Source organism: Porites lutea, chromosome 11 (assembly GCF_958299795.1).
Source record: "Porites lutea chromosome 11, jaPorLute2.1, whole genome shotgun sequence".
Taxonomy (NCBI): domain Eukaryota; kingdom Metazoa; phylum Cnidaria; class Anthozoa; order Scleractinia; family Poritidae; genus Porites; species Porites lutea.
Window position 1 is genome coordinate 10,829,807 of NC_133211.1, and position 15,445 is coordinate 10,845,251.

The following is a 15,445-nucleotide window of genomic DNA, read 5'->3' on the forward strand; positions in this document are numbered from 1 at the left end:
TTTTGCTAAATATACCTAGTTCAGTGACAAAATATGGAACATCTTTCGCATAGAACGCTGCATCCTATTTTAACTGCTGTAAATGCGCTGGCTTTTAGATATGAATAAATCACTTGGCCTGACTGATTTCAGTATTTTCAGACGACAGGAGCTCCTGCAGACGATCATTCGAAGTAATCGTCTGAAATTCAGGCTATAAATCACTGAAACCAGAAATTTCTCAGTTATTGTCGTCTTTTTCACGGCCATAAAACGCGCCTGTTTCGGAGCCTGTTAGCCTTTTTAAGTCCTTCCACAGACTTTAACTAGTGAAACCCGTACCCTTTATACCAGGTACCCCTTTCGGGCGGGGCTTCCCCCTTTTATAGGCTAGGGAGTGCGTGTTGTAGTGGAAACGTTTACTAAGGCCCTGAAATCTCCCCTTGTATTTCTGAAACCTTCTACAAGAGTATCGATCGGTTTCCTGGCTTATTTGATCAGGAGTCCTGTCGGTTTTGAAGTGAGAGAATCAGTATCAATCGACTTCTGACTGGACTCTCTAGAAAGACTCCCAAGGGAAAAATCTCATATTTGACCCAGGTTGGTATGTGCCACTGAACAGGGCATGGTTTTCAGGAGCCGACAAGAGCCATGGGAGTTTCAGGGTCTTGAGCCTTAAATAGGGTATACAATTTTACTGATTTAGCGTCTCGAACAGGATGCCTTTTGGGGCCGGAAGCAGTCAGAAGATGGTGAAGGTTGTCGAAAAGGGTGAAATAATATATTACTCTTCTATGAATAATATATTATTATGAATAATAACATAATTCACATAGTATTCAGATATTTAATACAGTAATACATATCTAATCAGTCAGACCTCGCTTTACGGAAAGTTTACTTTTTCCGGGGAAAGAAAGCCCGTGCTTCATAATTCACTGAGCCACTAGCTATCTTTCGACCACGTGACAGGGTGTGCAAGGTCCGTAAATTGGCGTGACATTTGAGAATAATCAGCTCTTACAGGAGCCCATGGCTCTTGGTCTTCGGTTTTAAAACCTTCAGTGAACTTCTTTCCGAGTGACAGGTATCTTTTAGCCACAATACAGTTCTCAATTAGCCGGTAAGTCATCACAAAGTGAATCTGAAAGTGAACTTTGACATTTCGTGCAGCAAGAAATCACATGGCCAGTTTGTTTGGCATGACTGTTTCGGTTTATTGAACATTGCTGAGTCACGAGTTTGTTTGAAACATTCTGGGCTTTTAAAAGCTGGTTTTAAATTACCTTATTTTCGGCGGACAACGCGACGTTTCTGTTTCTCTACAGCGCCTGTTCGCGAGGAAAATCTGTCGCGTTTTACTTTAGCAAAAAAGCCGCTATCAAATCTTGAGATTACGTAATGGCGAGGGACAAAAGCCGCGCTTGTATCTTTGGATGGAAGAAAATCATTGCTTTGTATGCTCTGGGAATCCTCTTTGCTTTTGCTGGCATCGTTATGTACCCGCTAATGGACAAATATATTCAAAAGAAGGTCAATGAAAGTTTGGTTCTCAAACCTGACTCCGTTGGGTTCAAACAATGGAAGGACCCCTCCGTACCTATCTACCTGCAGTTTTTTATGTTCGATGTAGTGAATCCTATGGAAGTCAAGAAGGGTGCTAAACCATTTTTAGCTCAAATAGGGCCTTTTTCTTATAAAGAACTCAGGCCGAAGAAAAACATCACTTGGGATTCTAACAAGGCTTCAGTTAGGTACAACGAGGAGATGGCATTTGTGTTCGACCCTGAAACTTCTTGTGAATCCTGCGATCCTAACACTGCAGAGATAACAACGGTGAATATACCTTTGGTCACGTTGGCCGAAGCAGCCAGAAATTTGCCATTTACTGTGCTAGTTTTAATTTCTACAGTCTTTGACAATTTTAAGGAAAAGCTATTTATGAAGAGACGGGTACATGATTTACTATGGGGCTATAATGACTCATTGTTTTTGGAATACAACAAAATACGAAATGAGATACCCACGGAGTTTCGCCATTTTTTGCCTGAAATAAGCCCTCTTATTGCCCTTCAGAAGAATAACACTTTTGAGGGTGTCACTGGAGTACACACTGGAGAAAAAGATATCACCAAGCTTGTGCAATGGATGGATTGGAAAGGACTGACAAACCTCAAAGTTTGGAATTCAACTTATGCAAATATGATCAATGGTACTGATGGTTCTCAATTTGCACCAGAAACAAGTAAAGATGACAAACTTTATGTCTTTGTTACGCAGCTGTGCCGTTCACTGTACTTAACTTACAGTGGTAAGAACAAAGTTCGAGGAATAGATGCTATTCAGTTCAGCGTTCCACCTAAGGTATTTCTGAATGTTTCCCTTAATCCTGATAACCAAGGATTTTGCACTACAAAGTGCTTTCCCTCTGGAATATTAGACATAAGTGTATGCCAGCCACCGTCTCCGATAAAGATACCTCTCTTTATCTCATCTCCACATTTCTACTTGGGTGACCCTTCCCTCGTCCAAGCAGTGGAAGGTCTTTCTCCTAACAAAGAAGAGCATGGGACGTTTCTTAATATAGAGCCACATACTGGGATATCAGTGAAAAGCAGCAAGCGATTGCAGATCAACACAAAGGTAGAAGCAGTTGAAGGGATTTCGCAGACCAGTGGAATTAACACAATGTTTTTTCCTATTATGTTCATTAATGAAACAGCAACACTCGACAGTGCCTCAGCAAAGAAGCTTAAAAGTGAAGTATTAGAGAAATTCACCATTGTTCATGGAATTGAACTTGGACTTGTTATTCTTGGAGCTCTGCTCATTGTGGTTGCCTCCATCATGTTAACTGCTCGCATTGTGCGAAACAGAAATAGTAAGAAGGTGAGGCGCATGTTGCAAGTTAATGCTGAGCCAAGCGAAACAAGTCCCCTTTTGTCAGGGAGTGAGTGACAAGTGATGACTTGAGTCTTTCAAGGCGTTTTCAAGAAGCTAAACTTTTTTGTTCAACTTCTAAAGATGTAGAATTTGTCTGCAGGTCCTTTGGTAGACCTGCCACAGACAAATTATTAAGACCTACCAGTAGCTATTTTTCCCTGGAAGCTGAAGGGCTGCTGTGTTGTGAAAATTTTTTAGGGGGGGGGGGGGGGTTATCTTGAAAAAGAAGTAATAATATGTAGCCCTCTTAGCGGTTTTTAAACCTATCCCATGAATGGGATAGGTTTTCAAAACTATAATCTCAAAACACTTTGAGCTAATGATCAGCCTCACAGGCCTATTGTTTTGAGTGGTTGTTTTGAAGGTTAACTTTCTTTACTTTAAGTATCCAAATGACTATATTTAATTTGAGGGCAGTTGCAATGGTGTCCAAGATTTAAGCTTAAAAATGTAGAAAGCTGCTTTATTACTGTATACCATAAACTGCCTCATATAAGCACCCCCACTTATTAGCGCCCCTGGTTACAGGGCCATCTACGTTTAAAAAAATACGTCTGATAATAAACCCTTCAAATGTATTGAAATGAATTTTTGATTTATCATGACTTCTTGGCACTTAAAAAGGAAAAAATAGCTTGTTTCATTGCAAAAATCCGGGAGCTTTCTCATTTCCGAATATAAGCCCCCCCTCAGATATAACCTGTCCTATTATAAGTCCTTCTGGATAACTTCTAAAACCCTTTATGAAAATGTATAAGTCCAGGGCTTACATATTAAGTGGCAGTTTTTGGCAGTTAATGTATTCAGCTTGTGTAAAAATAATTTATCACATGACACGTAAAATAAAACCTCTCAAAAAGTCTCTTGAGCAGTGGAACAATAAAATATTGTAAAAACTAGGACAGCAGAGGTGAAATAAGTAAAGAATGTAACCCAATATTTTTGGCTGCATGCTTGATAAGACTTACTTTGCTGGGTATATAACAAATCTCCTAATGACTAAAATATTGTGACTTTTTGAATGAATCATATGCATACTGATTACAACACAATATTATTATTAAAGAATTAATAAATTATTGTTAATTATTGTTTCATATAAATTTCATTACTAGTTTATAATAAGTTGTTGATTATCAGAAAGTTACCAGAGTTGACTCAACTTAAAGACTGTAACTGATAATTTTCAAATGCAAATGATTAAGACCAAATTGTTATCATTTTGTTTTATTTTACACACATTTGATAAATAAATAGACCAAAATGTGTAACAAAGGAAATGCCTGCTTGGGTATTTATTATTTTGACAGCTGTCATATCCATTTAAAATGTGTTGACCTTAAAATGGGTTCACATCAGAAGTTGATGAATTAAAATAGACAAATATCCAAGATAATAATTCATTTACTTTTACTATCAGTGCACTTGCCAGTGGTGAAATCACTTGCCTCCCTTGAATCTGCCAATGCATATGTGGCTCAAGTTCGCTGTTGGTTCTCTCCTTTGTTTTTCTCTGACTGTTTCCTCAAAAACTAACATTTCCAACTTCCAAGTCTGAATAAGAATGGTAGATGGTGTACCACTATATTATGATGTGGATGTGTTCCATCTAAATCATCATCATTATTATTATTATCATTATAATTTATACTAGAAGTGATCCTGGATCAAGGAGACACCTATGTTCTACAAGTCCAAGTATGGTAACCCGTGGGGTCTTCCAGGCGTAAAATGCCCTTGTTGAAAAGCAAGAAGAGTGTGAGTGGGCATGAGATGGTTGGTGGGGGTGGGTGGGGGTGAGGTGAAATCAGAACTAAGGTCCATTCCCAGGGTCATCTCCTGTCTGTGTAGCTAGGGGGAGTGTTTTGTTTGGGGTATTTCACTCACCCTAAAAACCCATCAGTCTCGTAGGCTAGGTTTGCACTAGTAGGAGAGAACCCTGGGAGTCAGTTAGGATGATGATCAAAATTGGCATTCCCAACAGTTTTCTCCATCCCCTCTACCTAGGACACTATGAGGATGTGTTTTCCTCTTTTCGAAACACCACAATATAGCATATGGCCTGATAGTAATAAGAATAAGACTACTTTAAAAAAAAAAAAATTACCTTAAACCTATTGCATAATTTACTATATGTAGTCCAAGAAACTGGTCTGGAGACATCGAGATCTAGATCAGACAAGCTAAAATAGAGCTTTTAGATCATGATTCCTGTTGTGGTCTGAAAAGAACTTTTGGCCTTCGAGACTAACGTTACCCGTAAGATCTGTAAAAGAATTTTTTTAAAATCTGTGCAAATTCAAAGAAATGCTTGCCGATACAACACCGGATCCCAAGAGGGTAATGACGTAATGCGCCCCAGGGAGCATCTTGGGAAACTAACATGTCGGTTCAGAGTTCAATACTGTTACTTGCTTCCTTCCTCTAGTTCCACAATGTGAATTTATTACTAACAGCAAACGTGCAATAGCTATGCAAAGTGCCGTGGTTTATGGGCGATTGTTAGCTTCTCATGCGCGACAATTAGTGGCGCCTTTGCTGAAACGACAGACTAACTCTACGGATCTTCGGCTCATCACGGCTTATTGTGGTTTTTCAAAGGATTTCAAGCCGGCGAAGAACAAGTTCGTATTTGGAGAAGATGCATGTTTTCTAGCCAAAACTAAAACTTCCGATGTCTTAGGTAAGTTACTTTTTGAAAACGGTTGAACGGTTTAGTGTTGTTCTTGAATGGCTGTTACGTATGGATATTTTAGTTTGTGCCGGGCTCGAATTGTAAACTCGTTTTCCTCCTGTAAACAAATATTGCAGCACGCGGTTTAGTCTCATGAACGGTGGAAAATGAAGATTTGTTGTTTTAAGTCAACCTTTTTCATCGTTCTTTCAGACTCTTACGATAGTATTGGATGTTCCAGCGAACGGGAATATGTTTTATTTGATAACATTTATTTTTAAAAGGTTTACCCATGTGGTTTCAAAAGAAGACGAATTACATATCGCATGTTCACGCAGTGCATTCGATCTCCCGTTTATGCTCCCTGGGTTAAAGTATTTTATAGCCATAATAGAGTGCAGAAAGTGTGCTTCTACAATATCTTTAGAAGGAACTACCGAGATTCATTTTTAGGATGAAACCAAAATACGGCGCTAACTGCAGACATGTATCACAGGGTTGTTTCCTTTAATGGAATTCGTTTTATTTTTTCCAGGGTTTTTTTTGAACGATGTTTTAATTTGAAAAACTGTTTTCATGAAAATGCAATATTTGTATTTTATATTCCTCTTTCAGAAAGGCAATAAGAATTACTATTAAACTGAAGTGCTTATTGCATATTGCTTTTAATTTACAAGATCTCCTTGCTTTATCGTTTTAGGTTTAACCACAGTTGGTTAATTGGAGCTCTTAATTACATTTTACAAAGAATTCCATAATTGCCATTTTCTTTTTAACTTTCCCTTGTGCATTCTCTTTTTTCATGACCCTGTCTGTATCTGGTGATTCTCACTGATGAAGATACATGTGATATTGTTCCTCTAAATTTTGTGAATTTATATTATACTTTCATTTAATTAATTAGCCCTGTCTTTTATTGACTTGGTGGGCTGATTGGTTACCCTTGTACAGACCCTGTTAAATTGTTTTACTAACTGCCTTAGACATTTCCATCTTCATTTACAGTACAACTGTACTCTTTCTAGTGTAGAAGCTGTCACAGCCCATACACCCTTTTCCTAGTTGTCTATTTTTCTGTCAGATAGCTCGTTTCTCTATTTCAAGGCCAGAAGTAACAGTTGGTAATTGGACAATGGCTGCAAAATTTTTCGTGCGTGTAATGAAATCCCCACCACATTTGGACATTATGGCTAGCTTTTAAATCATGATTGGATATTAATTTTGAAGGGGATTAAATTTGCCGTGAGGAAGTAACCAGTTCACTGATAAATTCGGTTGTTGTTATGTGCTCCTTTTCTGTAATTACAAATCACAGGTATTAAAAATAAGCAAATAACATAAGTGACATAATAGGATGTTGTACCACATTTCTCTTTTGACCTTGCAAGAAAGCATCATATTATTTATCACAGCCCTGCTGTTTCCCATTTTTTACTTCCTTTTTCGTATGGGTAGTCCTTTGGCAAGTATCATGGAAAAAAAGATATTGTGAAGGCTGTAGTTTTGAGTTTGTCAAACTTTTATTGGATATACCAGAAACAGTGTAAAGCATACATTATGGCAACTTTTAATTTCCTCAGGTATGAAAATTTTGAGCTTTAAAATAATCATAGTCTTTATTTATCCAGTGATGATTTACTGACAGGTAAAATCTGGTTTTCTGTCATTCTGTATTTTAGTCAGATGACCAACTTTTATTCACAGCTATGTACAGTTTTACATGCTGAAAAAGTATACCATGTTTATCATGTACAGAAAAGTGGTTAAAACCCTGAATTTGCAAACTTGTAAACAAAAATTTGGACACATTTTATAAGCTGTCTAAGATATTGGAAATGTTGCAAAATAATATATTGCCCAATTCCTTCATTGAATAAAAGATAAAATGGTGCAATGTACATTCTGTAGTTATCCCTTTTTCCTCCCATATGTAGTTTTAGCAGCTTGTTTTGATCAGTTTGATATGATGCTTTCATAAGCATTTTACTAGCCCTGTTTAAAGAGTTTTTCCGTGCGGTGCCTGTGGCACACCATGGTAAAAAATCTGGTTTCTTTTGTTTTTCATTGTATTATTTGTACGAACAAATGGGAAAGCCAGCCAATAGATTGCATAAAATCTTGATCGATTATTTCTTCTTCTAAGCCAACCAATGGGATTGTTCAAAAACTTTGTAGATATTTAATCGACTTGCTTCCTCTGAAGAATGTTTCAGGATGTTCCTTGCCAAATTTGTCACTTGTGATGTTTAGGATGGCTTTTTAACCAGCGAAATCCTTCGGGACACTGGCAAGTCATGGGAGGCGACCTAGGCCAACTTATTTCTCTTTATTTTGTTTTTTTTTCCCTCCATGATTCTTTTGGTTTAGTCTGGCTTTTTCTTAAGGTTTTAGTAGCATCTGGTTGGGGGGACGTGATTTTGGATAGATTTTTCAAGTCGGAGTTCACCAGTTTTTACAGAGCAGAGCTAGAGTTCAGTTTTTTCTTTTGTTATCGAAAACACCTTGACGATGGGGGGTCAAATCGCGTAAATTTCAATTTGTACCCTTGACAATTGGCAGTGAAATCACAAAAATATTGTCCACGTCGATCGACGACTTGCTTTCGACATGGATTGGACTTTCTGGATGGGACACACATCCAGACGTTAGTGAACTTATTATACCTTGGAATCATGGATAACCATTGGAACTATGTTAACTTTGAGACCTTGGAAACACACTGCAATTAATTTTTAACCAGATCTAGAGTGTCTCAGAATATTATACTTTCATCTTGGATCAAAACATTGGAACTTTATTGAACTTTCTAACCTTGGATAGAGCAAGCGGATGTTTTGTTTTGTTTATTGTTCCATTAACCTTAAACTGCAATGTTTATTTCTCTTTGAAAAAGTTCCCTGTGGCAACTTTCTACCAAGATATGATGTATCGTTGTACATATAGTTCCTGTTTAGGTTAATAAAAGCATTACGTTCTCCATTTCTTGTGTCCATGAACATTCCAATTTTCAAAGTTACACAGGTAAACCTTGTTTTGATGCAAAACAACTTCATTTTCCTATCCAAATTGTGCTACGAAAATAACTAAATGGTGTTAGATCAAAACAAAATCAACTCCATCCATGCGACCACTGACAACTATAAATTCAGTCATAAGCACATTAAAAAACCATACAGGTAACCTACTCAGCGTGCAACGAAAGTAGTGTCTGATAGCTCAGGGGTAGTGGATTTTCCTATCGGGTAAGTGAATTCTGTTTTTAACTATTCGAGTAACAGAAAAACTGTGAAATCAATATTCTGCTCATCAAAAAGCATTAGGGCTAGTTGAAATGACATCTGGGCTAGTTAATGCTAGCTTCAGCCTGCCCAAATGGCAAGCTGTAAAAATGGTTTTCTTTGCACCCTGCTACTCATTGATACTCATAACATGACACATATTTCCAATTTCCCTAATTTTTCCAAATTCAGATAGAACGCCACTATGCTTCTATAGACCAATGCATCCCACGGGAACGACGTTAGGCATCTTGTTAAAATTTATATATCTCTCTGTTTATTTGGTTTTGAGTCACTTTTTATTACTAAAAATTCTTTATTTTCCTATATCTATCATAAAGGACTTTTTTTTGCCCGTGGAGGGAAAGTTTAATAATTTTCCTTTTTGAAGAAGAAGTGAATAGCAAAAAATAGTAAATGTTGTCAAGCATAAACTGTTTCAACTAATTTTGCCTATGTAGCTCTGATTGGTAGATAATTCAACGAACTATTTCAGTTGCATTACCCTCATTTTATACTGAAAACCGGATAAGCATTTCTAGGAAGATTAAATCATTGTGAAGTTGATTATTTCAGTGTTGCATCCACCTACTGTTCAAATTATCACAAAGTCGACAGTTGAAGAATTGAGAATTCAAATCATGTCACCTTTCAGAAATCGAGTTTTAAGAATTATTGGATTATTGAGACATGAAACATTAAAGGGGAAAGATATGGTAAAGGTTAAGATTCAGAATTTGTGCAAGAACTTTTCCATCTCTCATTCTGTCCCATGGTTTTTGTCAGGGTACTCCATTTTTCTCCTCTTCTCAAAAGCAACCAGCCTTTCCAAATTCCAATCCAGTCTGGAATGTTAGACAAAGAATAAAGATGAGGATGTGCTACCACCACATCATTATTTATTTATTTATTTATTGTATTAATCAGGTGTTGCAGATGGAGTTGGAGGTTGGCGACACTATGGCATTGATTCCTCACTTTTCTCTAGTGCATTAATGGAAAGTTGTAAAAGATTTGTGTTGGAGGGCGGTCTTGAGACACCATCTCCGGTCAGTATAATTAAAGCAGGATTCCAAGAGCTTGCTGAACATAAGGAGCCTTTGTTTGGTAGGTGATTTAATAACTTTGTCACTTATTGTATAAACTGACTACAGTACGATGTACTACAGGGTTCACACAGTCTTGAAAAGTCCTTTAAAGTCCTTGATTATTCCATTTTTCCTTGAAATGTCCTTAAATTTCTATGTAAGTCCTTGAATTTTTTTCAACTTTGAATGTAGTGGCCTGGAAAGTGTTTTTTTATGCTTTTTGGTTGTCCATAGCTCAGAGAATTTAAAAGTTATTTACACAAAGTGCTCAATGTTTTTTGCAATAATTACAGTCAAAACAGGTCAAGCGTACTCCCCAAGATTCTATTAATGAATTGATTATTAGGAAATGAATCTGTTAGTCGTTCCCGTAACTAGTGTCAAATTCAAATCAGAATTACTGCTTGCGTAATGAGCAGTGAATTATTTTACGAGAACTTGTCTGTATTTGGTCAGATTGAAAATCTTTGAATGAATCAAAATTCTTAGAAGACATTTACATCAAATTCAGGGAAACTGAGTGGTTAGAAATTTTGTAACTGAGTCGCGTGTGAATTCACGGCTCATTATGCATGCAAGAATGTAGAGATGAATCTGAAATCTACAACTGCCAACGGACTCAACTTTCGAATGATAAATTCATTAATGGAATTCTGGGGGGTACGCTTGACCTGGCTTGACTGTAATATTTTGGTTTCCGGTTCTAATAATATGTAATATTGTAAGGAACTGATGATAATATTTTGGTGATATAGGTAGCAGCACAGCTTGTATTATGGTACTTGACAAAAAAAGCCAGACGCTTCACTCTGCTAACCTGGGTGATTCCGGATTTTTGGTGATTCGTCAAGGTTCAGTGGTACATCACTCATCTGAACAGCAGCATTATTTCAACACTCCGTATCAGTTAGCACTTCCACCTCCAGGACAGGCTGGTACCGTTATACAGGACAGGTGACTGCATACCTTGCTCAATAACCGGTTTCCTCATTTTATTTTAATTATACTGTAGGGAGATTAATAATTAGCAACAACAACGATGACTACAATAACAGCGTCAAAAAACAATAATTGGTTTTATGAGCAAAACAACAGCTCTGCATGTGCAGTATGCTTTTTAGTTCATTTCTTACATGTTCACTGCATGAGTATGATGTGAAACCTTCTGATGCAACGTTTTATGGAGAACATGAACATTTGACAACAATTTTTCCTTTTTCTTTTTGAACCTGCATAAAGTCCTTAAGAATTCAACTCCAGGAAAAATCCCTTGCGTTTGAAAGATTAAGCAGATCCAAATAGATGCATTAAGGTTTGAAACGACATTATTTATATTTTTAGCGACATTTTCACTGCTGCCATCATGGCCATTGGTAAAGATTCCTATTGTCTCTTTTAGTTGGTACAGCAGTGCAGTAACACTTACCAATAAAATTACTATTTATTATTATTTTCGTACAAGGTTAGTGTAAAAGCTTACCATTGTCATGAACAAACCTGAAGAATTAGAGTGGAAATCTTGACAGGACTATACTCCTCCAATGTTCATTCCTGTGCCATCATTTGGATATCCATGATAAAATTAAAATGTGCTATTTATTCCTGAAGTTCTTTTCTGACAACATGGTCATAAGTGCACAGAGCAAACAACAACAACTTCATTTCTGCTGGAGACAGGCAACTAAAAGAATTCACAAGAATTAATTTTAATTAGTACTAACAATTGCAGTACATGCAGTAGTTGGACACCCAATATTTAACAATTATTCCTCGAGTCCGAATGGGCTCTGAATCAATAGCCCATGAGGCCTATTGACTCAGAAGCCATGAGGGCGCGAGGAATAATTATTGTTTTAGTAAAATCCAACTAGTTGGTCAAAAATATCGAGACAAAATAACTTTAGCTAGCAAAACGCGATTCAGCCGCCATTGTTCTGGTTTTCAAAGCTGGTGCTTTTCACTACTAGTGGGCTATAACATATAGCCTAGTAGTAGCTCAACCAATCACAACACAGCATTGATAATAGACCACTAGTTGGATTTTACCAATAAAAAATATCTGTAAAGCTAAACTATAATAGTTGGGTGACCATCGTAATAAATAATATATTTATAATAACTGTAAATTTGCAAAGTCAAGAAAGATCGAGGCTTAACAAATCTACATTGATATTGTATAAAATTTAATGTTAAATATTATAATGAAATAGGTACAAAAGTAAATATACACAACAAAGTGACAGGATTGAATAGATGCATTGTAAAATAACAGTCATGATTTTTGTTTGTGTGTGTTGTTGTTTTTTTTTTTCAGTTTGGATGAAGCAGAGAGTACATCATTTAGTGTGGAGCCAGGGGATTTGATTGTGTTAGCTACTGATGGCCTGTTTGATAATGTTTCCACTGAACAAATACTCAAAGAATTATCACAACTTGAGGTAGGAATTTATTATACCTGATTAATTAATTTATTGATTCATCATGCATGTTACAAGTATTATTGATTGCTTTGCGGTAAAGTGTGCGAGTTCTTGTTCCTGCAACTGTTTATACACGTGTTTACACCCTGGAAACACAGCACAGAAAAATGGATATTAATATTCAGTGCTCGAAACTAACTTTTTTCCCTTCGGTTTCATTGTAAACTAACGTTACAAAATCCTTTATCCAAGCTGGTTTGAAGTCTCTATCCTTCTTTGCCTTTTTCACTCCTGTTGGCTGGGAATCACCTGTAGTAGCGTTTTCTTCATCTTTCCTTTCTTCATCTTCCCTGCCCCTTTTGAAATAGCATAACAAAGTCCCAGCACGAGAGGCCGCATTTTCCATGATGTTTTTCGGAGTTGCATGATGTTTACACAATTTGCAGCGGAGTGGACTGAGAACCAAATGTGGCCCATTCCCTCACTGTTTACAAAATGGCGATTGTAATGCGGAAGTTATGAGCGTAAACAACGTAATTGAAAGAACAATTTTAAAAATATTACGTGCTGATTTAACAAATGTGAAACCAAGATCCACAGGCTAAAACTTCCACTCGTCCATGAGAACGACTAACTCAAAATTTTACTCGTTTTTTGGCTAATTTTACTTGTTTTAGACGAGTAAACGACCGTTAGTTTCAAGCACTGATATTAAATAGTCGTTTTCTTTCCTTCCTTTCAGGATCACAGCACAGAGAGCATACAAAATGTCACTGATTCACTAGCACATTTAGCAAGGACTCATTCATTTGATCCTAATTTTTCCTCTCCATTCTCTGAACAAGCCAGATGTGAAGGTTTTAACATTACAGGTGGAAAGCCTGATGACATCACCATCCTTATAGCAGTAGTATCTGATATGGCAGCAGATGATTTAGACACTTGAAAGTGAAAGAATTAGCGAGAAGAGGCTACTGACTCACATCATGGGATTGGTGTCTGTATTATGACAGCACAGAAAGCTATTCCACCTTGATTCCGACTGATAGTCTGTCTCTTTGTACTTCCCACATAAAAACTTCGTTGTCATTCAACATCTCATCAACTTTGCGAGTTTGCAAACGGTTGTTATTTTAAAGAACAAGAATCCATCGACACAATTCCGAGGTCCAAATTTTATTCACCAAGAGAGATAGCTGGACAGTGACTTATTAACCTTTTCTACGTCATGATAATTATTTGAATAATAGTTAATTGTTGTATGAATCTCCACAATCAGTGGGTGTAAAATGAAACTCCAAATTTCTTTTGCTTATTTTGGTGAGAGTTTCTTTGGCTCATTATTTTCTGTACATTGCATATCACTTTTCAATGTTTTAATGGATGGCCAGTACCTCTCACTGCAAATCTTTTGATTTAATTTTGGTTTTATAAAAGGTCTCCAGAGCTCGCTGAAAAGCCTCATTCATCAGCTCTTTAACATACTCTGTGGTTTTCACAACTGATAATTTTTGCAATAATGTTGCCAGACAAAAACTGCAGGCAGTATGCTAACTGGCTAAAAAATAAAAGAGAATTCAGAAGTGTCCTACGGCTCTTTTGGGCCAGGGGCAGGGAGTGATTGATTTTTCCAAATAGTACGGGTAATCAAGCCTATGTACACTGTTGGCTTTCTCATGTTATGTCATCTTATATTATTGTATGATTCAATTCAATTCAATTGCCCATAACCAGTTGGAACATGGGCTTGTTTCATTTTAAAGAGTAACATCCAAACATGTCTCATCCCACCCTCCAACAAAGCACAGCACAGCTTTTTTCATTTTTTTGAGAAGCTTTTCTTTTCTTACATGTAAAGTTACAACAGGAAAGCTTCTTGTTTATCGCATTTTGGTATCATAGTGGGCTTTCAGAAAAAGGTCATTTTTTTTACTAACCATGAATGTATCCAAATTCCTTTTTGTCCCTTAAAGTGAGGACCGGCAACAGTCTAAAAAGGCCATAATGATTGTCCCTTGTTGTCATCAAGACAACTTGAATTAGTTAATTGAAGCAATTTGATATGTTAATGTATAATTTAATGAGATTCCACATTTGGCCTTGCTCCAAATGTTTGTTATAGCCACAAGAATCACTCCAGTGCTAATTGTTGAGTTGTAAAGCTTTTTCTGCTAAATGATACATTAACTTAAAATAACCGTTTTGACTTTATTACCAAAGACTTTAGAGTTTTTGGTTAAAAAGAATCTGCTAGAGAACAATGCTGAATTTTGTATATAATTTATTATACGTTCTCATAAGACCATGTTTTGTATAAAATCATGTGATCCTTAAAAATGGATGATGTTATTTAATTTAATTTCTTTTTTGCCCCTATTTTCTGTCTGTAAATAAGAGTAATAGTTCATCTAGTACTGTAAATTAAAACAACTTGTTTCAAGGGTATTGGCTGCTTCTGTCCATTCCCTGGAGAGAGAAACAAAAAAGGGGGACTGGAAAAGAGTAGCCTTTGCACAGCAGCTCCCTCGCCTCAAACAAAGTTTGATCGGAGGAGGATGCTGTACATAGGCTAGAAGAGAGATACCCTGAGGGATAGGTTGATTTTGATGATTCTTTGTTTATCGAACTCTGACAGTGCGCCTGGAGTTAAATTGGATGTTTTAATAAAAGTTAAAATTTTGTCAGTAATACATTATAGTCTTGTATTAGGGTAAAAAAATCACCATTGAGAGGCAAGTGAATCCAATTCAACCTTGTTCCCAGCGTTCCTGACAGGAAACCACCCTACAAACTACTCTCCTCCCTGCGCAGAGACTTCAAGGAGCTTTACGTTTTGGCCTTGCTTCAGCAAGCCAATGACACTCTAGAAAACAGGCCCTATTTCTTCGCGTGTTTTAGGCGAGCACGAAGCGAGCATGGAGCGTGCGTCTCGCCCTAACGAACTTTTCGTGCTTGTCTGAAACACGCGAAAAAATAGCGCCTGTTTAATTTGCTAAGAACACTCAGTCGAACTTCCGAAGAGGAGGGAGCGGTATGACTGGAAGGATAAAGAGAAAGAGTTGC

The 15,445-nt window shown here is 37.0% G+C and overlaps 2 protein-coding genes across 2 annotated transcripts; both read left to right on the forward strand.

The window, feature by feature from the left end:
• Positions 1–1,222: 1,222 nt before the first annotated feature.
• Positions 1,223–3,102, forward strand: LOC140952252 (lysosome membrane protein 2-like). The gene has a single exon (XM_073401687.1). It carries the CDS (start codon positions 1,381–1,383, stop codon positions 2,935–2,937), a length of 1,557 nt encoding a protein of 518 aa, XP_073257788.1. The 5' UTR covers positions 1,223–1,380; the 3' UTR covers positions 2,938–3,102.
• Positions 3,103–5,291: 2,189 nt separating this feature from the next.
• On the forward strand, positions 5,292–15,070 carry LOC140951678 (protein phosphatase PTC7 homolog). The gene is made up of 5 exons (XM_073400983.1): positions 5,292–5,605; positions 9,802–9,981; positions 10,718–10,916; positions 12,277–12,400; positions 13,125–15,070. The coding sequence occupies exons 1-5, from the start codon at positions 5,395–5,397 to the stop codon at positions 13,326–13,328; spliced, it is 918 nt and encodes a 305-aa protein (XP_073257084.1). The 5' UTR covers positions 5,292–5,394; the 3' UTR covers positions 13,329–15,070.
• The last annotated feature ends 375 nt before the right edge of the window (positions 15,071–15,445 follow it).